Source organism: Crocodylus porosus, unplaced genomic scaffold, assembly GCF_001723895.1.
Source record: "Crocodylus porosus isolate Cpor-Errol unplaced genomic scaffold, CroPor_comp1, whole genome shotgun sequence".
In the NCBI taxonomy this organism is placed as follows: Eukaryota; Metazoa; Chordata; order Crocodylia; family Crocodylidae; genus Crocodylus; species Crocodylus porosus.
The window spans coordinates 146,622,361-146,648,128 of record NW_017728906.1 but is presented as its reverse complement, the minus strand read 5'-3'; the positions used below and the strand labels follow the sequence as shown (position 1 = coordinate 146,648,128).

At 38.1% G+C, this 25,768-nt stretch overlaps 1 protein-coding gene across 3 annotated transcripts in view; it reads right to left on the bottom strand.

The window, feature by feature from the left end:
* The window catches only part of NAA16 (N(alpha)-acetyltransferase 16, NatA auxiliary subunit), a 98,485-nt gene that overhangs the window by 41,762 nt on the left and 30,955 nt on the right, over positions 1-25,768 (bottom strand). For all 3 annotated transcript variants that reach the window (XM_019529847.1, XM_019529845.1, XM_019529846.1), the window contains 6 exons: positions 22,392-22,549; positions 19,823-19,957; positions 12,170-12,323; positions 10,422-10,541; positions 8,163-8,258; positions 4,938-5,044 (listed from right to left, as the gene is read on the bottom strand). In XM_019529847.1, coding sequence (XP_019385392.1) covers positions 4,938-5,044; positions 8,163-8,258; positions 10,422-10,541; positions 12,170-12,323; positions 19,823-19,957; positions 22,392-22,549 — 770 coding nt within the window. The remainder of the gene's footprint in view (positions 1-4,937; positions 5,045-8,162; positions 8,259-10,421; positions 10,542-12,169; positions 12,324-19,822; positions 19,958-22,391; positions 22,550-25,768) is intronic.

The window sequence follows — 25,768 nt, the reverse complement described above, 5'->3', positions numbered from 1 at the left end:
CAGCAAATCAATTTCCTGGATACCGCAAATCAATTTCCTGGATACCGGACCGAAGATTTGTAATAACCACTTCACAACGACGCTGTATCAACGAATTGTCATGACTGTTTTGATGCCAGCAGCTTTCATCCTCAGCACACAACTAGATCTATCATCTACAGCCAAGCTTCACCATATAGCTGTATCTGTTCTGATCCCACTGACCGGGATGCACATCTTAAGGATCTGGATCAGGGATTCTTACAATCACAACACAATCCCAAACCAAAGTCAATCAAATAAATCCAGTCTCAGACCTAACTTCAACTTGCTACAATACCAAGCCCAGGACAGAAACAATAGAACCCCTCTGACTGTCACCAGCTTGAACATCTCTGACTAGTGGTTTTCAACCTGTGCTCCACAGATTTCTGGGGGTCCACAGACTATGTCTAAGGGGTTTGTGCAAAATGACTGTGATCAATCAAATGTATGCAAATGCCCATACTTATATTTCAAAGGGGTCTGCACTTCCATTTAAAAAATATTTAGTTGTCTACAAATGAAAAAAGTTGAAAACTATTGCCCTAGACACATTCATGATATCCAACCCCTCCTGAAAGAGGACTACCATCTCAAAGTAGGTATGAGGAACAGACCCGAGCCAGCTTTCAGACAGTCCCCTAACCTCAAAACAGCATCTTTTAAAGGACAGACTACCTAGTTTCCATTCTAGGACATCATGACCTGCAACAGCCCCAGATGCCAGATGTGTACCTTCATCAATACAGACTACATAATTATGGGACCAAATAACACTGAATAAATATAACATCCAAGGTTCATTTGCCTGTAACTAAAACAATGTCATATATGCCATCACCTGCTCACAGTGATCCTTATGTGTAAAAATGATTAAACAATGATCTGACATCAGCTCCACAAACTCACAAAAGCCTACCTATGGCAGAACACTTTAACCTCCCTGTACATTCCATTGCTGCCCTCAGGACAGTTGCTCTTAAGCAACAAAACTTTTAAATGGCTTTAAGAAAGGGAAATTGCAAATCAAGTAATCTACAAATTGGATTGTGTTAAGTGCGACTGAAACAGGGACCAGAATCATATCCCATTACCTAGCTTTTGTTACCCCTCTGTTGCTATAGGTTGCTTGCCTCTCCCAGCACTGCCTCTCCCAATCCCACTCTCCCTCCTTTCGTGGCTTTTGTATTCCAATCACTCTCTCCAGTTTATACACTGTTCTGTCCAGGTCTTTTCACAGCTTCTGACGAAGTGAATCCGGGCTTGTAAAAACTTGTCCTAATTTATCCTATGATTTAGTTAGTTGATAAGATACAAATCTACCCTGTCTTCTGCTCAACTTTGAATAATGCAGCTCTCTCAACTATATTTCGAACAAGAAGTACTGTTGGGCTGTGAAGAGTTTCTGTTTTAAACACATTAAGGACTGTCACTTTGTCTATTCTAGCATCCTCTGTATTCTACCAGAACAATAAATGCAACAACAAATCCCAAGAAGCAGCTTGTAGGTGTCAGAAAGTATTCTCATTCAAGGAAATGCTACAGTGGAATGAGCAACAGGAAATAAGAATAATTCATTTTCTTGCCAAAGTTGTCCTAACTCAACAAGAAATTGGAAAAATGCTGGCATAACAATCTAGAGAACTTTACTGAAACCAGGAATAACCATTTTATAGTTGCCTTCAGAAAACAGTTTTCACATTCAAAATATTGTATTTAGCACCGAATACCACATGGGATAGATTGTTCAGTTTTATTTTATTCAATTTTTTCAACTGAAGAGCATTTTGCTTAACAGCAAATATTAAGAATGAGTGACTGGCTAAATGGTGCACAGGTATTAAAGGAAGTCCTGGTAAGAGCGGCAGTTTTTACTCAGCAAGACCAAAGGCAATATATGAGGAGTCTGTGTTGCCATTACATCTTCTAATCTCATAGGACTAGGCTGATTTTTACAGATTTCACAGATTTCATAGACATTAGGGCTGGAAGGGACCTCGGGAGATCATCGAGATCATCATCTGATAAAACACAGAAAGAAAGAAAATTTTATGTGGTTCAATGGAAGGAATACAACCAGGAATTAAATTTATAGTTTAGCTTGGGATAGGCAAATTAGAGAGAAAAGCTTCCTGACTGGGAACTCTATTAAAAATTATATAGCAGTCTTTCAAACAAAGTGTAAGAGTCCCACAACTTGGTGCATTTTAAATTGTACTGTATAATGTAATATTTAAAAGATCTTCTGTAACATACTATCATGTACCAGAAAAGGGAAAGAGCAGTTTGAGTTAAGTCTCTTACGTCTTTTTGATATATTCAAATTAGTAATACTATAAAGCACAATATTATCTAAAACTGGAATTAAAGTTCAGCACCCTATAACAGCACAGTATTACAGACCCAGAGGTATTGTGGACATAATTCACTGAAGCATCAGTGACTGAATCATCTGAGAGATGTATAATGATCTTCTCTAACATGGCACTTATTATCAGGATAGTTATAATTTCCCCCAAAACAATCTCCTCTCATACTTTTTTCTAGAAATACACTAATTGAAAGAAGAGTTTATGAAATAATCACAAACACAGAAATTCTTTGTGAGATGATCCATTTTCTAAACATAAAAAAGCATACTGATCAAAACAAAGTTTTGTAATTCTGCAAGTTAAACAGAAACACAATAGCCAAATGCATAATTCTAAGTTGTTGGATCTACCACATATCTGTTGTTAGAGATGCAAATGTATTTATCAGTTTACTTCTGAAGGGGGTTTGACATCAAAAGTAACATGCAACACATTTAACTGATCGTGGTCTGTCAGACAATAATGGTTTCTCAAAAAAAAAACAAATTCAGAAGTTTGCCTATCCTATTAGTTGTGACTACTTCCAAGTTGCTGGCCAACTGATGCACTGGCTGCTAAAAGTGCGCTCCCATTCATTGTAGATTTTATAGTGCTAGAAAAGCAATGGACCTGGAAATCTTCTTATATGAACCATAATGCAGGCTGTTCCTATTTTGGACACAACCTATAAACTTTATATTTGGAATCAGGGTTAAGAGTTGTTTGTTGCAATTCCAGGTTCCACAGATTCCACACATTTGTAACATTTTTTCAGCTGAGTTCTCTGTGTTTGTTGATTTATCTCAAGTCAGATGTCCCATAAAACTGCAACAGTATTATTATTAACCTATAATTACTTGTCTCTGAAGCTTTGTTTATAAACTTAGTGCATACCTGCTAGGTAATTTTTATGTGTGTTTCTTGGTATGGTTTGATCAAAGTTCTTGTGCTAAATGATAATTTTCACATGTACTTAAAGTAGCTGAATGACAAAAAGTAACCGTTTTATCATTGCAAGACTCAAAAAACAACATCAACCCACCAAAACAACCTTTTCTATGAACTAACAAGTCGGTGTCACATGTTTTTCCTACTTGCTTAATTTGTCAAAAGTTCCAGGTTACTGTACCCAAAAAGTTACCCGTGTTTTACTTTCACCACCTAAGAAAATATCACAGTTACGATGTTATAATTTGCTGTGCACCACTGCATAGCAGTGCTTTATCGCTAAATACTATTTAAAAACAGCAGACAGAAATCAACTCATTTCCTGATAATTTTAAGAAAACTTAAAACTTATGCATTGTAGAATAGCCTGCACTACACAAGCTGTACAAAAGATTTTTTTTTAAAATCACTTCAGCTCAAGAGATATATTACAACTGTACCAATATCAACAGACTTGTATATAAACTGTTACTGTGGAGCTGCTATATCTGCAAATATAGCAACAGAACAATAGCAAAACCTCTCCAAATTTAACACTGCTTAATTTAGAGTCAAAATTGGGGCAAGTTTAATCACTTGTATCGCTACAGGATCACACACATGTAACAGCTAACTTCTTCTTGCAAACAGCAGGTCTCTCCCCTTTTTAAAGCAGCTAAAAAAAAAGCGTGCATTTGTCCATACCTAGTCAACTATACGTTCCGATAATGGTATCCACTAGTACTATCATGAAATTAGGAACATTAGCAAAGAAATCTTTAAAAAAGAATAACCCAATTAAACCAGAAAATACCCACTCACTGGAGAGAGCAAACAGAAACTGGTTATTTAGTTTTTCCAAGCATAGGAGCGTCTAACTAAAGTTATTAATAGTCAATATGCTTTTCCTACAGATAGAGGTGTTTCACTAGGTAAACCTGCATTTTTCTTTTCTATCTACTGAAGAAGAATCCCTTTAAGTATGATAAAACTTCACAGCAAACCGTACCTAAATATATCTTAACTGATATTTTGAGGGGGAGGGGTGGTGGAAAGAGGGAAACAAAAGCTGTAATATAGTATGCTGGTGTCGCACTTAAATCCCCTAGAGACACTAGACCTAAACAAGTGTAACACTAAATAGAATTTAGTCAGACAGAGAAATTGGACACAAGTACCTGTAGCAAATACATCTATATTAACACAATTCAAAAGTGACCATACACCAAAAACCAGTTGTGTTGTATTTAAAATAAATAAATAAATAAATCAGGATTTCTGGTGACATCATAAGCCATAAGTTGAAACCACCTAACACTTGTAGCCAAAGACAAAGAATACAGTTTATTTTAAATTAATCTTTGTTTATCTTTGACATTTTGTAAACTTATGAACATAAGCAGATTCTGATCATTGCAATTTCACTAAACTGGCTACAGAAATGTACGTATTCAGTACAAGTTTAAAAGCTACTAAGTGATAAATAAGGTATGAGCTAACTAAATAGGAAAATATCAAATCACACTCATCTATAAACTACGGGATTTTTATATAGTATACTATATATTAATATATTTAACTAATATAGTAAGTAAATACATAAGACTTAATGAAAACTGAATAAATACTATATTTTACCTTTTCTGGATTGTAATACAATGATTTCAAAGTGGTAAACAAAGGTGGGCAGCCTTTACTGAAGTTAACCCTCAGGAACTTATCCATTAGTTCTCTAAATTTTTCACCTAGAAACAAAAGTGTACTTTGTTATACTTCAGCAGTTGTGAGTGTTGTATACTGAGCAGTGCTTACATTCATATAACTCTGTGTTAACCTCCAGTAACTAGAAGACCCTACAAGGAGGCATTATTTTGACTACTCTTTTCAGTTATTTAGAGGAGATAGAGGGAGACATTTAACTTGTGCCTCAAAGAAAAGGGTCACATAGGAAAAAAAGGGAAAGAAAAAACTCCACACAAGATATTTATGGGACTATGATTTGAGATACAACTGTTAGAAATGATTTTATAACTTAGCTGATCAGAAGACTAAGAGGTTAAGATCATGTCCTTTATCAAAATATTGGGGAAAAATTAATGAAATGCTTATTTCAATTAATTTGTGGACAAAAACTATAATATTTATTGTGATGTCTTTTCCAGAAACCTAATGGCCCTATAGTTTCTTCAAATTAGTACTTTCATGAAGAAGAGGATGGGAAACTGCTTCGCTACAGCATGCAAGTTTTTGCAATTTCAACTTTTTATCCCCTGCTTCACAACAAGATGAGACTATTAAGAGTTCTAGCTATCTTGAGGCATGTTTCTCTAAAATAGCAGTATTCTGGGGTGTATTTCTCTAATTCTTCCCTGTGGCTGAAGCAGTAAAGGAGGGACTTGAACCTTGGGGCCCTCATACCCTATGAGTACCCCTAACCACCAGGCTACAAAGTCTTACATATGGATAAATATTTATTGGGTTAACAAAAAATAGCAACTCTAGTGACTGGTGGTTAGGATGCTCAGCTGGATTATGGGAAAATAAAGGTTAATTCTCTGTTCCAGTAAATATTTATACAAAGAAGAACAACTCCAAAAGGAAAGACTGAGAAACCCAGAACATAATAACCACCAGCTTGGCAGTAGGCACTCACCAGGGTTGAGAGAGACTGAGGTTGAAATCTCAGTTCTACATCAGAGAGTAGAATTCTGAACCTGACTTTGATCATAAATTCTATCCTGCTGAAAATGGTAGACACGTTCCTGCAAAAAATAACTGGGTTTCTACAAATCAACATTTTCCAACAAAATGCTGTTTTGTTGGAAAATTCCTGACCTGCAGTAGTTACAAAAATATATGGATGAGTCAGCTGGGAAAACAGATATGGTACAGACATTAAAATAAGCATTTATTGGACTGAAAAATATTTTATGGCTATCACTGTATTCAAAGAGTGAACTGTGTTCAGCAAACACACAAAAACAAATTAGATTATAATTTCAAAAAATAATCCTGTATTTTACAAAACATTATAAAATAGCAACCATGTGAAATATCCTTTGAGCCATCTCCAATTTGTGAGAGGATAATCTTGCTTTCATTTAAGCACTGCTCACAATGGGCAACGAGTCTTTATAACTATACCTATTGCCCATTAATAGAATATTGCTGAATGTAATAATGCAGTCCATTGAAAGAACATCCATGTTGTTATTAAGAAGTTTTCCTAATTATAAAAATTCTTTAATAGGATGGCAGTATATTTCCCTGTAATTTCGTGTTTTCTTTCTCCATTTGCTATATAGTGGAATAAATAAATGACATTTGCTATTAGAGGATAAATAGTAGACTCCTCAAACAAATCTGAAAAATTAACAACTTGATTTTGGCTCACCTGTTCTTTTAAAAAACAAAACAAAACCTAGAAAATGGAAAACCTGAGAAACTTCAGGGGCATGAAAAGTAGCTTTATTTGTTGTGGCAGTCACAGAAATATTTAAAGCAAAACAAACATACAAAACAAAAAACACATTTAGAGTCCAAGAGCAACAAAACAAAAGACAGAGTAATTTCATCAGGCTGGACAGTACTTTCAGGGATGAGTTGCTATGCTAAACAATCTGATCTTATAACCTACAGTTTTAAAGATGAAGCCCTAGAGACAGGTTTCCAGAAATGTGTGCTGTCAGTCTCCATTTAAAAGTGAATGACGATGTAAGATTAATTTACAAAAAAATTTCTGCTAGTATTACAAATATACCAGTTACATTATGTCTCAGATGTACTTAGGCAAAACTCAAAAAGTAATTTGCTCTTTTCCAATTTAAAAATTGGCTCATCTTTTTCTATTTTAGACAAGTTCCCTCCAGAATTGAGAATACTTTTGTTCCAAGTTTCAGTACAAAGGATTTTTCTATATTGAATATTAATATTGCATAGTTCTATCAAGTTATATCAAAGTATTTGAAAAAAGTTATCTACAGCACAGCTCAAAAACTAAGCACCTTATACTGGAAAGCTTTGCCGATCTACCTTTGAGCTGGCATTCCTTGCCAAATTATCTGCATAACAAAGTGCTTTTTCAGACTTAGCTGAATTATAGTAATTCTGTCACAAAACATTGTACTTTGGTGCAGTTTAAAGGCTGAAGGTTTTCCTGAACGCTTTCCCTAAAGACAGCCTATCTGGTATATCATGAAATTAACCCCATTCTACCACTGATTAATTTTGATCTCATATACAGCAGTTTCAAGGGGCTCAGAGTAACCCAAAAGAAATACTTAAACTTCAGTTCAAGATAGTTTACTACCAACCATATTTTAAAAGATTTTTTTTTAAAAAGAGAGAACACTGTAAAGAAGCCTGCATGGTAGTTTGTTTGAATCCTGAACACTAAGTAGCTCTTGCAGTTTTTACTTGGGCTCCCTCTAAACTTTGCAAAGAGGAACTTCATCTGTCAGTCAATAATACAAAAACAAAAAATTCTACAATTGTATTCTTTCCCCTCCGTAAAATGGAAGTTGAATGTTATCAGAGTCTATAAATATTTAAACAAACATGAAGTTAGATCTAGTTCCTTAATACAATAGCTTACCACAGTTTTGCATCTTATTTGAAGAACACTAACTTGGCCTTCACTTTTAAGCCATATGCATTGCAGTAAAGGCAAAGTTATGTAGCTGGTACTGCTGCTTTAGAATGTCTAACTTTTGAAATATACTACTGACATGTCTATAACAAAGGTGCACAAGTCTTCCAGTATCTGAAATAGGTGTAATGAACAGATATCCAAAATTTAGGGACTGATGGCAACAACTTAAAAAGAACGAAAAAGTATTATGGGACAGCTATGGAATTTGTTACCTGAAACAAAGTTTAAAGGTAATCTTCTAGGTGAAACTGCTCTGGGATGTCTTTTGCTAACTTCTTCATAAATCTGAAGCCTCTCTTCTAAGGTGCCTATTATCAGTAGATATAATAGATATAAGATATGATGGAGAAAAAAAATACTCTTATTTTTTTTAAAGAATAACAATTTAATTAGCTTTACTTAAGCAAAGTTATGAAATTAGTCTCAGTAAACTTTAATCTAATCAAATCCATTGATTAATCCAGAGGTATAATGCATTACAGTATCTAACGCATAAAACATACAAAAGTAATACCATAGGAAGTATACTTTTCTTCTGACACTTGATTGTGAAAGAGTGCTCTGATATTTGTAAAATAAATGGCTTTCTATATTTTTTTCCCCAATATCCTTGACTTATAAGAAATATTTAAAGGATCTGAAGAATGACAATGCTAATCTTTTTTTAAAATGTTGATATGCAAATAAATATACAGCTATGGCCTAATACAAAAATTCTCTTGGCAGTAGCAAAAAGGTGACAATACTACCAATTGTAACACTCAATATCATATCAAGTTTAAGTAGTTTTGTTTTCACATTAGACTTTCTTCCCACTCCTCCCAATTCCCCCATAATATGCTTTGGAGCTCCAATGTGGTTATAATGTCAAAAGAACCGATCTATGTTTTTTTAAATGTTATTTTCACAATCATAAGATAAATTTTGTCAAAAGTGTTTCAAGTTCATTAAGAAATTGAAATAAAGCTGAAAGTTTAAAAAAAGAAATAAAAAAAAATCTATAGTCTACATTATAATAAGTGTTTAGTAGTCATGCCTGGGCCTTCATTTCATAAACAAAGCCCCATGTCTCAGCTCTGAAGGCAGGAAGAAAAAGCATGTTATCTATTGGCCCCAGGTATACATAATTCTAAGAGGAAGAAATTCAAATAAATGCTTAAATTGGAACTAAAGCATATAAAAACCCTATTTTAAATCACAAGTTGGAGCTCCAGAACTTACCATGGGGGAGGAAATAGTCCTAAGACCACCTAAAAAATAAAGTAGTGTTATTAGTTTTATAATTATCCTAGTTCAAGTCAATACAGGAATTGTATATATGAAATATACACTACAAATCTAAATGAATTATTTAGGAATAATTACATGTTGACAGTGAAAAGCATTTGTTATATCAACTCAATGATCAAGTTCTTTGCCAGTTTAAATATATAGGTACTAAGCAAAACAATTTGGATACAATGATCCACACACAAAGGTTAATCATGGTGTCTACATAACATTGTACACAGACTTCAAACTAACGCTGCTATCATTTGTTTTTACTCAATCTCCAATCACATCTGAAAACCTTATATACCTTGACAATTTTAGGTTTTATAATGTTTCCTTATATTTAGAAAAAAACCCTAAGATGTATGAAAGTATAATACCTGTATAATATCAATTAGTAACATTCTTATGGTCTTATGATTTATGATGTCATCAGAATAAATCTAATAAGTCTTTGTGTTGTAGTCTACTGTGCTATATGCACTTTATATACATGTATTATTTATGAGGAACCACCTCTTGTTAATTGATAAGGAGGTAAATATTTAAGAAATTTAACATTCCAATTTTAGTTACAGGTACCTGGTGTCCCAATAATTAATTTTTAAAAAGGGTTCAAAATTATTTTATTTTTTTGTGGAACAGCAGAATAAGCATAGGAGTTAGCTTAGAAATATTAAATATCCTTGTTATTTCAATTCCCCTTTCTTCCACAAGAAGGGTAATTTGTGTTAAAATGAAGCACTTTTAAAAATTCATCCCAAAGGAAATTAAAGCAATACATTATTTGTGTTTGGGTTAAATAGAAAATTTTCTACAAGCCTTTTGCAAGTTGACAACTTCATAAAAGGACATTCATGTAACATGATAGCATCAATCTACTTCATGAGTCAGGGAGTAGTAGTAACTCATGGCTCCATTTTCAAAGAAGGATGTGCCAGGGAAGAGCAGCTCTAGCAGGCACATGACAAATAGCCATCCTTAACTTTGACCTTTAAAGAAAGCCTTGGTGTTGGTATTTACCCAGAGATAAGTTTTCAATGAATACACTTCTAATTCAGTAAAATGCAACTACCAAATGTTCTAGTTCAGAAGACACACAATTCTTTTCTGCCAAGTTTTAACTTTTTTGCAACATTAAATTGAATATTATTTGATTAATAATTGCTTAAGAGGTAGAAATTAGCAGCATTACTTACTAGGTTGTAGAGCCTTTTCCAAACCTTCATAATAATACCAGTTTTCTGCATTCCGATCAATTAGTTCTTTATATACTTCACCAGCTTCTTTTAGTCTTCCCAACTTCAATAGCATTTCTCCTAAAATAATGCAGTTACACAAACCTCAATTAAATGGGAAGTCTACTTGTGGCTTATGGCTAAAATGGTAAAGTTTAACATTAAGCCCAGTAAATTGTCTGTGGATATCAAACCAAAGGTGGCTTGATGCTTCAGAGACGTATACTGCCCCCAAGGGCATGCACTTTGGGGGTATTCAGAACTTCTGAAATAAGGGCAGTTATACTTTTGTTTGGCTGCTGGATTTACAAAACTAACTTTGCTCACCTAGACTTGAAAATAATACCCCAAATTACTGGGAAATAAAGCTTAAGGGTACTGGATTTGTGTAACTGGCCAATAAAGATGCAATATTAAGTCTGAGACTTTACTGAAGCATATGCAAGATATTCTGAGTTTGGGTCCTCACAAAAAAACACAAGTCAAACTATCTGCATACAAGTGACTTAAGGGAGGATTATAGGATATCAGTAGAAGCATCAAGGAAGTCTAGGCACTTAAACACGTTTGGCCCTCATTTTGATTTCAGGTTGCTGTAATAAGCTACAATCAGTATTTTGGAGTCAGCCATCTCCCCTATTCAGCCACTTAAATGGCTTTGCATCTTTTGCGTCACTTAAGTCCTCTATTTGCTCCCCTATCTCCTTGTACATGGGCCATTTTACTGGTCAGAAAGAGAGACACACTGGCTAGTCACAGAAGACAGCATCTAGGAACTGGTGCTACCAACTGGATAAGGAACCGTCAGCAAGCTGTGGGTAGGGAAGCCAACCTTTAGTAGGTATTTCCCCTGTGTCAAACAGCCAGCGAATCCCTCCCCAACTTTGTCTTCTCAGGGTTCTCTCAGACTAATACAAAAATAAGCACACGAAAGAGCCAAAACCAAAGCTCCTTAACAATGCAATAGGTGGCTGTGACAATTGGTGGCCAGCTGTTATATACCCATATTTTACGTTAAATTGCAATGTCAGCTTTTATAGGTACACTGACAAAACGGTTATACAACATAAGGGACAATGAATATCTAAAAATGCTGATTATGTCAAAACTGTATATATTTTAAATGACTCCACTTGATGAAAACAGTGCATGACTTGTAACTGAAAACAGAATACTGACATTTTTCTTTTGGATGTAGTTAAAAGGATGACAGAACCTAGTATTTCAAACATGAAACTACCACTTTCAGTACAAACAGTGCATTCAGTTACTTACTTGCAGATACAGGCAAGTAGAAATTGATTATTCTAGTTCTGACTTATGAAAATTTACTAAACATACATACATTAGTTAGTGTCTTTAACATATATGCAACACCCATGAATTGTTCTTAGTGGTAAGGAGTGCCATTTCACATCCAAATACATTGTCATCCTGTATCAGATTACACCACTCTAGCTTTTTGAGGTTTATTGTGAACAAACTGCTGAATTATAAATCTAGTATTGATACATTTGAAATAATTTCTTTATGGATCATCTTTTAAGGTTTCAATATACATCCCATGGTGCACCACATATCAAAACCCAGGAGACAGTTTGGGCTCTTTCCCCTGAACTTTTATTGTCAAATTTATTGAATTGTTTTAGCAAAACTACTACTATTACACTTCAGTTTTGAGGCAAAAGATGGCAAAAAAAGCGACTTACCTCTGATTTCTTCTACTATGAGCTTATCACATATTTGCTTCTCATATGTTTCTATATGTTCTAAAGACTCTTGAAACAGATCTGCCTCTCTCATCACTTGATTCTGGTATAAAATAAGTTCACTATATTCATAATCTATTTTATTAGGAGGAATCTGGAAAAAAAAATACGGTTAATTATCACAAACCATGCCACTTGCAGCTTGGCTATGAACAATGTTATACAGAATTCAAATTTCAGTGACCAGAATATCCATGTGTTTAAAACATAAAACTCAAGGATTCAGTTAAAAACAGCAAATGAAGGTGAAAGAGCTCTTTGGATGGCTCCCATTATAGAGGAACTACCCGTGAATACAAGCATACATCTTACTCTCCCTACCTCTCCACCACCTCTTACCAAGTAGATGGCTAAATCTGTACTTGTGTCATTCGAGCCAAAAAACAACACAACCACCACCACCACCACCATCCTACAGGAGTCTCACTAATGTCCCTCCTACTGCTCAAACGCTGTATGTATGGCCCCAGGTACTCCACAGCAAGCTCGATTTAAATTCTGGAGCAGGAAAACTGAATTTTGCAGGGCTTAAATTCAGTAAACCAGAGATTCCAACCCAGATTCTCTCTCATGCAGCACTGTGGCAGCATATCTTGGTAGCTAAATCTCTCAAAGTAGAGAGCACTCTGCTGCATGAAGTCAGTATAGTTATCCCACAAAAGAGATAGGTATCCCCTGAATACAAAATGCATCCTAGGGTATGACAGTACTGCTGTGCTCTGGCAATTTTAAGTGGAAGATAATCAACCTGAGAACCATTTCCAATGAACTGAGAAATACAAAGGACTTTGATTACAGGCTGAAGTAAAAATAGCAATTGTTACCCTGCTGCTACATCAGCCCTTGCTGAAAGGAATTCCCTTTAGCCAGAACTTTTTTTTACTTCAATCTTGAAGAAATATCCTACATTCACTAAAAATTTTTCATACTAAATGCTCTTATACCCTGTTTACACAGAAACCATTTCAGCTAACTTTAAGAAACTCAAAAGGTGGAGTTCAGCAATTACTGAGTCAATAGTCACAGAATTTAGGATAGGAAGAAAAATTGTCTTCATTTCAGACCACAGAGGTATTGAACAGATAAATTTATACAACATATCGATTTCCAAATAGATTTAAAATAAAATAGAGCAGAGAAAGAGCAGATGTCAAAGGAAAAAGCTGAATTTGCTAACTGATGTATCTTCTTCTCCTTTATTCTACTTTGTTCTGATCAAACTTTGCGCATAAGTTAAATTAGTCACTGAAATGGTTAATCAGCCGTTCCCTGAAAAGTGCTTTCCCTTTTCTGAGGGGGGGCAAGAAAATTAAATATTACATTTGTATTAATAAACTGACTGAGATTACAGTTTAAAAAGCCAGCAGAAAGCAACTCCATAGTTATGAGCAATTCTGAGGTGGCTATAAACTGGACAAATTCTATCATGCCTTTCAAATTTTTATATAGCTTTTGTGTAGTTACATTTATAAAAGTTTTTAACAGGGCCCAACAGAATTTTGTTCTCAGGGTTCCTTTAGCCCTAGCCATAGCTAAAAGTTTAACATATCAGCAGTTACAGACAGAGAAATAAGTGTGAAGTTTGTTCCATTTAAAGGCAGCTCCTGTCATACTGTAATTTGCAGGCTGTTGATGAAATATCAACAGCGCCTGCATTTCTGACTTTCTGAAGACCTACCCCCTTCTCTTGCTCACTCCTCCACCTCCTTTTTAAGCATTTAGAGAATAAATTGAATATTAATAAGAGAATAAATTGAATATTCAAAAGATGTCGTGAAGCAGTCAGCATTACCTGACAAACCTTCAAATGCAACTAAATGAAAAAGTAATGCTATTTAAAAAGTATGACTGCTCTTTCCACAGACACCTACAGCTACCACATTCCACAGTAATGCCACCTTAAATCTTTCGTCTTTCGGGAGCCCAGTCACTTAACCAAATTATCCTCCAAGCACTCATTACTAAAACAAATATTTACAGCTAATAATATAAAAAGTATATAATCTGACATCAGGTTATGTAGTGGTCAAGCTAATGATTTGCTACTGCATTACTACAACCACCTTACGAAAGCCTTCATCGCATTACAGCTGCACAGTTAAATAAGGTTTGTCTGACAAGACATACTTTCCATAAAATGTTGACTGACATTACTGTATTTACTCCACACCAAAACAAGCCTCCACTGCCACACACACACCCTGCCACGCACACACTCAACATGGTGAAAAACAGCCTTGTCTTGGAATCACAGATGAGGTGAGAATGACTGACATGCAATCAGATAAGCCATCCTGAATTTAGCACATAGGGAATGCAGAGGTAGGTAGTAGCAGGGAGCTGGGCAATGAGGCACCAGGTAGAAAGGTAGGGAGGCAGTGGGAGGGAATGCAGTTAATTGCAGGACCCAATCATTAATGACTGGCCAAAACTTAAAAAACAGGCACTCATGGTAAATTTGACAGGGCAAGCAGGGGGACAGAGCAAACACCATGATAGATCATGTCACAAGAAAGAGGGAGAAAGTAGCCGTACATACATGAAAATACTGAAAGAAATGAGCGGCAGCTACAACATGAATTTTAAAATGAAAGTTGTACTATGCTGAAAAAAACAAAACAAAACAAATAATGGAGGCAAGAAGAAAGTATAGTGTTACTGAAGCTAATGGGCATTGATGGAGACAGTTAAAAGGAAAACCAAGGATGCTAAGTCCATATGAAAGTAATTCAGCAGTACAAAAAGGATCACTTTCTTGAAATTGATAAGCCAGTTCTTACGTACATTAAAGAAAGGATAATTGAAGGAATGCCAGTCACACAAAATTCTTCAACTAAAGGGATCATAAATGATGAAAAAGTTGAATGTTCCACAGCAAAAATTCAAGGCAAGTAGTGGTGGCATATGCAAATGATGCAATGTAGAATCTTAGCCCTGTAATGAATGCCACTTGCACAAATGTTACCGCTGAACTTCAGCAAAAAAAACCCTTTTGAATTCCAGGGATACGTTATTGAGCTTTGCAAGACTCATAATTTCCTACTTGGCCAGACAGAATAGACTTGAGTCTCATCAGCATTATCTGACATGCCAAGCAACATAAGTTTTGAGAAAGGTCAAAATTTGTAATTCTGAGAAATACAGAAAATGAAAAGTTGTGAAATACAGTGATGTTAAAAGTACTGGAGGGCATAGCAAATTACCACCTTAAATGATGTTGAAACAAAAAAGACTGTGCCAAAAAAAAAAAAAAGTTGCCACCAGGAATTAACAGTTAGGTTCCAGGGACAAGGATGGTTTTCAAGTGAACTGATGAATGACCAATTAGATATCTGTTAAGTGGAACAGGAGACCTGGGGCACTGCTAAAGAAGTGCAATGTTAGCATTAGAATCATTCAGAGGGCATTTAACACCAGATGTGAAAGCAAAAATTTGGTCAATGAATTGTGATCCTGTAATCATACCTACTGGTATGACATCTCAACTCCAGGTACTGAATGTTGTAGTGAATAAACCCTTTAAGGACAATTTACACAGTGCTCAGACTGGCTCTTGGCAAGAAACCACGCACTTAAACCTGGTGGGAAAATTAAGCCAAACACAGTACTGATTTGCCAATGGATTCTGAATTACTGGGAAAGGGTATTTTCAGAGTCCTTTATTAAAGGCTTCAAGAAGGCTCCAGTGCCATGGATGGAACTGAAGGCAAGGGTTTGTAGGAAGATGAGGGAGAAGATAAGAGCAGTGAAGACAGTGAGAGTAAGGATGTAGGAACTAAAAAGAAGCAGGACTCACCAGGATTTTCTCGGCAAAACCTAATATACATTGAAGTAATGTTTGTTGAATATATGACTTACTAGTTTATTAGTAGGTCTGTTTATATAAATAACAAAAAGTTTCTATGTGTGGATTCTAATTTTTGGGGAGTGGTAGTCTTGGTCAATTGGATAGTCTTGGATTTGGATAAATACTAGAGGTGCACTGATATATCAGTCCAATATCAGATCGGTACCAATATAAAGAAAATCGACTGCATTGGAAATCAGATTTTTTTTTTGACTGATCGGCCAAATTATTGGCTGCATAAATGCTCTGTACATGGACATAGCCGCAGCACAGCATGTAGGAGACAAGGAGCACAACCTGACAGCTTGGAGAGCTGCGTCCAGCTAGCAAGTGCGTTGTGGTAGAAGGGATAGGGGGAGGGGCAGATCAAGGCCCCCACAGTGAGGGAGGAAGGGAGTGGGGCTGGGGCAAGTGCTGCCCAGCTGGGGAAAGGCGGGGCATGGGACAGAGGTGTGGCGGCTCCTGCTGCTGTGTGCACTGTGGGAAAGCTGTACAGCCCCCTCCCACAACTGCCACCCACCCTAAGCGCAGATCCAGCTGCATCTGCCCCCCCATGTCATCCTGGGGTGCATGCAGCTGTGGGAGCTGCCCTCCCATCCACCAGCATCCCCACACCCCCCAAATGGGTTGCAGCTCTGTCCCGCACCCTGCCCCAGCTGTGCAGCACCTGCCCCAGCTCCACTCCCTCCCTCACCACAGGGGCCTCAATCTGCACCCCACACCCCCACACTCCTTCCCTTCCCCCACAACAGACTTACCAGCTGGACACTCCTCTTCAAGCTACTGGGCTGCAAATCAGAAATCCAAGGTATTGGCCAATATGCCTCAGTGTTAGCCCCAAAAATCTCTATTGGTGTACCCCTAGTAAATACTGTTTATTTCTATCATTTATGTAATGAAACACAGATCAGCTTTAGTCCCAGACAAAACAGTGGAAATACCGGAACAAGTGGCCTAGAGCAGTGGTTTTCAAACCTTTTCTCATTTGCAGACCGCTAAAAAATATCAAATGGAGGTACAGACCCCTTTGGAAATGACAAATGGAGGTATAAGTGTAGATATTCACATACTTTTAATTGATCACAGTTATTTTTGATCACAGTCCTCAGACCCCTAGAAGTCCATGGAGCACAGGTTGAAAACCACTGGCTTAGAACAAAGGTTGTTCATACTTCTAGTCTTCATGAAAATTAGCACTCTTTCAGTCATTTAGAAGCACTTCAGCATTCCAACATTTCAAAGAAATCAAACAGAGCGCTGTCAACTTGAAGGCACAAGATATCTGGGTTGATTTAAGTGTTACAATTATTTATCCCAAGGAGATGGGTTTTAACAACTGAGAAAGTCAATAGACTTCAGAAATATTATTTTCATTCTCATCCAAGTATATATAAACCTTCTCTTTTTCACAGGCACTGTGAAACAGGCATTGTGTCCTTCACACCCATAACCACTTAGCACAGGGGTGGGCAATTATTTTGAGTGGGGAGCTGCTTACCCAGTTTTGGCAGGCTAAGGGCCGCCTGGGTAGCCCCACTTGATAGGTGTCCCACCCCCTGGTCACCACAGGTCCCAATGTCATGGGACCAATGTCCTAGGGTCAGCACTGGTGGGGCCCAAAGCAGTGCACAAGCTGGCAGGGGTCCGTGAAGCCAGGCTGGGTTGCACCAGCAGAGAGGGGGGAGCTGGCCTGGTTCCATAGATCTCCTGCCAGCTGGGACCCCGTGCTCCTGCTGTCCTGCTCTGGGCCCCACTAGCACTGGCCCCGGGGCACTGGTGAAGGCCCCGTGCTCCCACTGGCTCCCTGCCTGCTCACACCCAGTGCCCGTCAGACCCACAGTACAGGTGGGGGGCAGCACACAGCCCCAAACACCTGCTTGGCAGAAGGGAAGAAGCTGGTGTTGAGTATGGGAAAAAGTAGCCCCTCACCTGCCCCATGGCCAGTGCCCCACGTTGCAGGGATTCACAGCCTGCGTGGGGCTGTCTGGAGCAGGCACAGATAGCCCCAGACAGGCTGCGAGTGGCTCCAGTGTGGAGTGCTGGCCATGGGGCAGGCGAGGGGCCACTTTTCCCTGTGTTCAGCACCAGCTTGTAACCTGCCCCACTACCAGCCTGGCAGTGGGGCCAGGTTAAAAGGTGGTGCTGAGTGTGGGGGGAGTGGGGAGAAAGCAGCCTCTCCCCACCCCATGCCCAGTGCTGCAGCCACTCACAGCCTGCCTGTTTCTGCTCTAGACAGCCCCGTGCAGGCTGCAAACGCCTGCACTGCCAGCCACGGGACCGCTTTTCACGCAGGTAAGGAGCCCAGGGAAAAAGCTGAGTGCGGAGGGGGAAGCTGCCTCTCCCCGACCCCATGCCTGGTGCCCCATGCTGCAGGTGCTCGCAGCCTGCATGGGGATATCTGGAGCGAGCATAGGCAGTCCCACACGGGCTGCAAGCAGCTGCAGTGTGGGGCACCAGGAATGGGTGGGGAAGGGCTGCTTCCCCCTCCCCCAGTGTTCCTTCCTTGCCCAGGGTCCCCCCCCCTTATCTGAGCTTCCTGTGCTGGGGTAGCCATGTGCTCCCAACCCAAAAACCCTGGCTAGGGCTTCCAGCTGAGGGGCAGGACCAGGCAGGCCCCACTGCTGTTGGAGCCTGCCGGGCTTCCCCTGGGTCCTACTGCCTTTGGTTCCTGTCATTTTTGACAGGAACCAAGGGCGGAGAAATATTAATTTTCCACAGGTTTTTTCAGGGGCCCCGTGGGCCAGATAGAATGGCCTTGTGGGCCGAATCTGGCCGGCGGGCCATATTTTGCCCACCCCTGACTTAGCATCTCCACCTAAGAATGGACCTATACCATTGCTAATATATATGTATTTTGTTTTTAATAATATTTTATTTATATACACACACAGATATATAAATATATATAAAAAAAATAATAATTCTGTGTATAGTGTATATAATACACACACAAATACTATATACAATTTTTTTTGTATATTCCTTATTTTGACTTTCCAGACATGAATAAATTTTTATTTTTATTATTTTATATATATATAAAATTTGTGTTTCATTTTAATCATGGAAAAATGTGGATTCCCAAATGTTACAGTAATTTATTAGACTTGTTTCATTTTATTTCAGTGGTCAGTAACAGATCCTACCAGTACTCTTTTGTTAGATGGTGCCTTGATCCATATGTATTCCAAATCTCATAGTTCTGAGTTTTCTTATCATCAGTAACATTTTCTAATTCCTCTCGTTATTGACACTGTTATTGCTAGTATATTAATAGATGAAAAGAAAAAGAAAGAGGAAAAAACCTCTATACATACTTTGCTGCTGAAATGTAAGAATCAGTTAAGTCAGTCATTTTATCCAAATTACTGCGAGAGCAGAAAGTGTGGTGTAAAAATTTCTATAGTGTTGATTAATCTAACACCTGTTAAGCAACAAGATAACCATTGGGATTTTTTGGTTAATTATTCCACTGTCACAGATCTTAACTCACCTAATCAGTTATTTCATATGCCATCGGTACTTCTTTAAACCCAGAACAGGAAGTAGCCTAGTATCTGTGGATCAAATGAGGCCTATATATAATCAGTAGCCACAGACACAGTGAGCTCCTGAATTAGGTCCCAAGATGCTAAATGAAAAACAACAACAACAACAAAGAAAGTCTGCAAACAGCCATTTTTTCCTACTTACTATGTGTAATTCAGATTCTGTGAAGTATTATTATTTTATAAGATAGGTCTTACCTGCTGAGTTTTTCTAAACTCTTCCAGTAGTTTTAAGGCCATATCATAATCTTTTAATAAATGATATGCAATAGCATATCCAATCCATGAAGCTCGTTGTGTGGGACGCAGCTGAAGTAGCTGGTACCTTGTCTCCTTTAATAAAAAGAAAATTATTTTATAGCTGAATAAAGAGGTTCTCAAATTACTATTGTGATAATAGGTCACTCCTATTTTTAGTATTTTAAAAATTTGTTACTGGAATTTTGGAAATTAAAAGACATATTAACAAAATAATAAGCAGTAAGCAGTATTACACCAAAGTTATATAAAAGTTGGACTACACTTTAATATTCATAACATAAGGCATAAAATTATAGGCCTCTTAAGCTCTTTGGCAAACTAAGTCTCACTAACGTTCAATAAAACTTAAGTTATTTCTGAATATTAGACTTATGGCCTAATTTATTAAGGTACTTTTAAAAATTTGTACCCAACATGTGAACGGGAAAGCTGAACTTGGATTTAACAATCAGTAGCTGTCCTATGCCCTGAAAATCAGACTTACCACTGCTTGCAGTGGCGGAAGGAATGAAGCAGCCCTACAAGCAGCAGCAGACGCTGATGCAGGTGGGATGCAGGCTCCCACTTTAATCAATCCCTGCTGCTGCCTGCAGGGAGCCCCCACACCCTTGCTAACCAGGATTGTTCCCTGATACTCTGCTCACTGTCTCCCTTGTCTATCACGGATAAGGGCTGTTCCAGGCACCTGCAACAGGCAGCAATGGGAACAGGGTGGCCAGGGTGGTGTCAGGCAGACCAGACTGCTGCTTGCATCAGCCACTTTGAAAGGGCACGTGGCAGGCTCAGAAGCGGAGAACAGCTCAGCAGTGCTGGGTCACGTATGCACCCTTTAAACTTCCAGGCACATGAGCAGCCCAGCACCATATAGCTGCTCATCAGTTCTGGGCCACCCACATGTTCTTTAAAGTGCCTGGTGCAAGCAGCTTAGTATTGGGGAGCGACTCCTGCATCAAAGGTTGCTTGTGAGTTCAAAAGTTTAAGTGAGTGATCAACCAAGGACCAGGGCTGTCTGCATGATGCCTGGGCTGCTTGCCACCACCATGGCTGCCTGCCCCCGTTGCCGCTCAGTGGTAATGGAGACGGGGCTGTGTACAAACCACTCACAGATCACCACTTGGTCATTTGTCAGGTAGCCAGCCCTAGGAAGGAGACTGGAGAGCAGAATATTGTTGGATGTTCTGGTTAACTTGTGATACATACATACCACAACAAAGTTCCACATTCAATGAGTAACTTCTTTGAGGAAGAGTCACCATTTTTATCATGTGATAAATTGACTAGAACATGTAGTGGGTTAGCATTTAACACACAAAACTTGTATTATGAGATGAACACAACACCTGCTAGGGGCCTGAGAAAATAACTGGTCCAGAGAGACATACAATTTTGAGATTCACAGACTGGATTGTGTTAAACAGTCTTAAAGACTATGGGTTCTTATCCCATTATATAGGAACGCATAGCTGGAGTTAAAAGCTAAACAACATCCCTCAATGCATTTACCATCTTGTTCATCCATTCTGATCTTTTCAACCCACCTTTCGCCACTCCCCATCTCCTCTCCTTTCCCTTTGTCTTTACATTTTTGTTCTAAACCCTTTCTTTCTCTAAGTCCATTCATAGAATCTGACAAAATAGGATACTTTCTATGAAAGCTCATGCCTCTCTGAATCATTTAGTCTCTAATGTGCTACCCTGCCCTACCATTCATTTCACATTGGGAAAAGCATGTATGTACCTTGACAGAACTAGGAGACAGAGCAGGTTAATGTATAATTTTTTCAGAAAGAAAAATTTAAGAGCATCTCCATATCTCCACATTTCTCTCTTCCCTTCTTCTAGCCTAGCTCCACTCCTTCCTCTGGAACTTTCTTAATGAAAGGAAGTGACATACTGGGATTAAAGAGCAGCAGCAATTGATTCATACAGCACTTCCTAATCTTTTGCCACTGGGGCTAGCAGTAGAGGATGGATTCAGCAGAATTGGAATCAGCTGGTACCAAGTCATTATTAATCATGGGACATGGGGCTCTTCTGAACAGAGAAACTGCACACGTTCTTATCTATCTATTCAAAGAATTAGTGATTTTGGACCATCCTAAAAATATCCAAGCATCTTCACTTGCATTAAAAAACAGATGTTATGTGGAGGGTGAGAAAGTAGGCGCCATCCATAAGAATTCATGTTTCCATAAGGTTTTGAAAATGTAGGCTGTTAGGTGCCAAGTACTAAAAATATACACGCTAAGAGCCAAATGAACACCATCAACTTCATTCTGTGGTATATTCAGCAATTGAGAAGCACAGCTTTTAAAAAAAGCTGTTCTGCAAATCATGGAAAGAGCATATCTGTTACCTTCTATATGCAGCCTGTTCATCAGGTGTAGCCTACTAGGGCTCACCCTATCCTCAAGCTTTCCTAGACAACAGCCTGAAACTGATAAATCTGGAGTTAAACCTCCCAAATAAAAGACAGTAATAAAGACACAAATTTAGAAATACTTACTCTATATCCTTCTAGATCCCTCATTTGAATCTGTAACAGTGAGAGATCTCTTAGGATTTGTAGATTGTCTTTATCTAATTTGAGGGCATTTCGATAACACTTAATAGCTTCATCGTACTTCTTGTCAGAACGCTGCAGAAGTCCATATACATGCCAACCTAGTATAAGTTAAGGACAGCAACATTCACAGTTTTCTGAAGATAACTGCAGTGCATTTGTATTATACAAGCCTCAACAAGCAAAACAAAAGCAGATGGGTCTCCAGGAATCTCCCATTTATTTTAGGTGCACTTAACCTCAACCTTTATGCTATACATTTTTATGTGAAATACCTCCAAATTTGTATTAATCCTATATAGGAAACCATTATTTATACATTTCATGAACTTTTGTTAGAAATCAAAAAACATTCAATCTTGAGAAAGATACCAATTGGATTATCACAACTCATAACCACATATTATCCTTGAAATATGTCTGGATACATTTTAAATAAATTATAAATTATTGTGGTTAACTTCTTCCACATCCCAAAGAACCTATTCCAAAACTTTATATTTTTATCTAGCTAGCTATCTTGCACTCTCTTCCTGATGGTCAATGCAAAATTTCTCCTTCAGCTTTCATACCATTATTTATACGACTGCTCTACCTAAAACATTGACTCTTTCCATCTCCACATTTAAAGTTTTAAATACTTATCCCTATGACCACTGCTCTACCCTATAGCCACTGCTTAGGAAAATAATTCTGTTTCTAAATATTTTTCTTCGCCATTCCCCCCACCTTTTTTTTAATCTATCTAAAACCAGGCTTACTTGGTTTTCATCTCCAAATTAAGCACACACCTGAATAACACAGCCTAAGTATGAACAAAAATGTCATATTCTTTTGTACAAAATATACTTGACAGAAGCTCTCTCTTTTGCCTCCAAAAAACAGACTGTAAGTAATCTGACCTTCCCAAAATCCCCAATAGCCCTTATCAGTTTTGCTAAACATCTAAGAAAATCATATAAATTCAAAATACCCAACAGTCCAGATCACAGTTCTGTTAACTGTGAATGAAGGCAAAATTGATTCAGTGAAGAATTTTTAGGATAATATGACCGTTTCAGTCAACAAATCTCTGATTATTGACATCAAAGATCTCAAGTTTCTCTGCATTGCAACTTCCTGGATTCTGATTCCAAGCAACATCTCCATCCATGCTGCCCTCCCCCCTTTCACCATCCCCCCTAATTTTACCCAGGAAAGTCTCTGAACTAAAGGCAGGACACCAGTAAGTGTCAAAGACACATCCAAACATTACATTTAGTTGGTCTGCCTGCTTCAGTCAGTCATTTCACAATTTTAACAAATAAAGGCATGAATATTATTTGACATGCAACAGGTTCTAGCTATGCAGTGGTGTCTAAAGAAAACTAAACATTCACCACACTATTCAAGCTTCTGCATAATAGCTCTTGAATAATGTTTCTGCCATGCTGGTGATGTCTCGGATCATATCCTACCAGCAGGAAGAGTCATCTTGATTTGGTCTACTACATACTGTTTTTACCACTTCTGCTTTTCCATCTCCTGTTGTTGGGAGGTTTCAAAGTACTGAGATCCCTGCAGCACTCCTCCCCTGCCCCCAATTTGGGACAGTGTTGGGCAATAGTCTCACATGAGTTGATATTGATGTTGCCTTTTTTAAGTTGGCTACAAGGGTGCCCCCCAAAGCACTTTTTCTGCCCTCCTCTTTAGTATACACCTTGGCTGAACTGGGAGAATAAAACTTGCTTCGAGAGATACCAATGGTCACATGCTGCAAGCAAACACCACGAGTCTGTAGCTGGACATCCGAATGACATGGACAGTCCAACAAAGTTGATATTGGATGATCATCGCTTCAATACTCATGCTATTTGCTTGCAGGACATGAATGTTGGTGATCTGTGAGATGTTTAACTTTTAGTGAGCTTTACAGCGCCCCGCCATCATTTTTTCAGCAAAGGAACACAGATACACGTGACACTGGAATCTGCTGGAGCACGGTAATTACTAATTACATTGAGTCTGCTCCAATACACTACAATTACAGCATGTTGGAGTGGCCTTCCTGCACGTGTATAGGCACCCAAGTTTCTTGAAATATAGGTCTCTGTTTACTGGACCTCCTGGTCAACAGAGAAAGCAATCAAAGCGTTTACCTAATAATCACGTTTAAGAGTGCGGTAATAGTAGGACGTGCTTGTTACACAGCTTAAAGTCCTAAGTTAGGGAGAAATGAGTAACTGATAGGAGCCCACCGTTTCAGACTGTAGACTCCTCAACTAACATTAATTCAATTCAAACAATTTTCTAAAGACTCCAAAAAGTAATCCTCCTACACAGTATTGCTGTATAGAAGGTCAGAATTCCTGGACCTGCATGCAGTTACTGCTCCCCTGAAGTAGGCTATCAATTAAAATAAAAGAATTCAGGTTCAGATGTCTAAGCAAGCCACGTAATCACTATGGCTACAGCCTCACTTCCATGCCTCCATAGTAAATGGAACTGATTAAAGCAAAAGACTTCATCTGGAAACATTTCCTCCCAGGGATCAGGGAAAAGCAAGAGACAACTGGGGGAGGAAAGCAGGGAGAGCAAGGGGAAGGGGAAAGAAGGAGAACGTTCAGAAAACAGAACATCAAGAATTCAACCTGTTCTGATGCTAAATAAAGATACAGCCGAAGTGGCGAAGAGATTAGTTTATAATTGAAAGGGACCAACACTTTATTAGCACTCCTCAGCCAATGAAATTTAAAGCTGAAGAGTCAGTAAAACAAAAAGTCAGCATCCACAAAAACTCACACTGAAAATGAGTCTTTCACTGAAGCAATTTATAAGAGAACAGCTGAAACAGCAAATCTTCTTGCAGAAGAGGTCTTTTGGCTCACATATCAGTCATCTTGAACTCAAATTAAAAACAAATTAAGTCTGAATAACAGTTAACCACCAACGTAAGAAGATGGTGGCTGCTCTAACCCAAATCTAGTATGTTTAGGGACAAAATCCTCAACTAGGATCCACAATATACAGGTGATGAAATCCAGCGTCCTACAGAAACAGGGTCCTACAGAAATGAAAAAAAGTTCCCCCAAAGTACCTTTTCATTTTTTTAAAACATCATACACTAAAACGGTTAAACAAACTTCCCTTCTAGGATGGCAAGTCTCCTTACACTGGAAGAGAAAAAAAAATTTTAAGTTTTTTTGAATTACATGCATGCTTCATGCCATAATACTAATAAGTGCAGAATATCAAATCTATTTATAAATGTATGCACCTGGAAGGAAAAAAGTGCTGGAACTGGCAAACCAGCACACCAAACCATACTTAGTTTTGTTTGA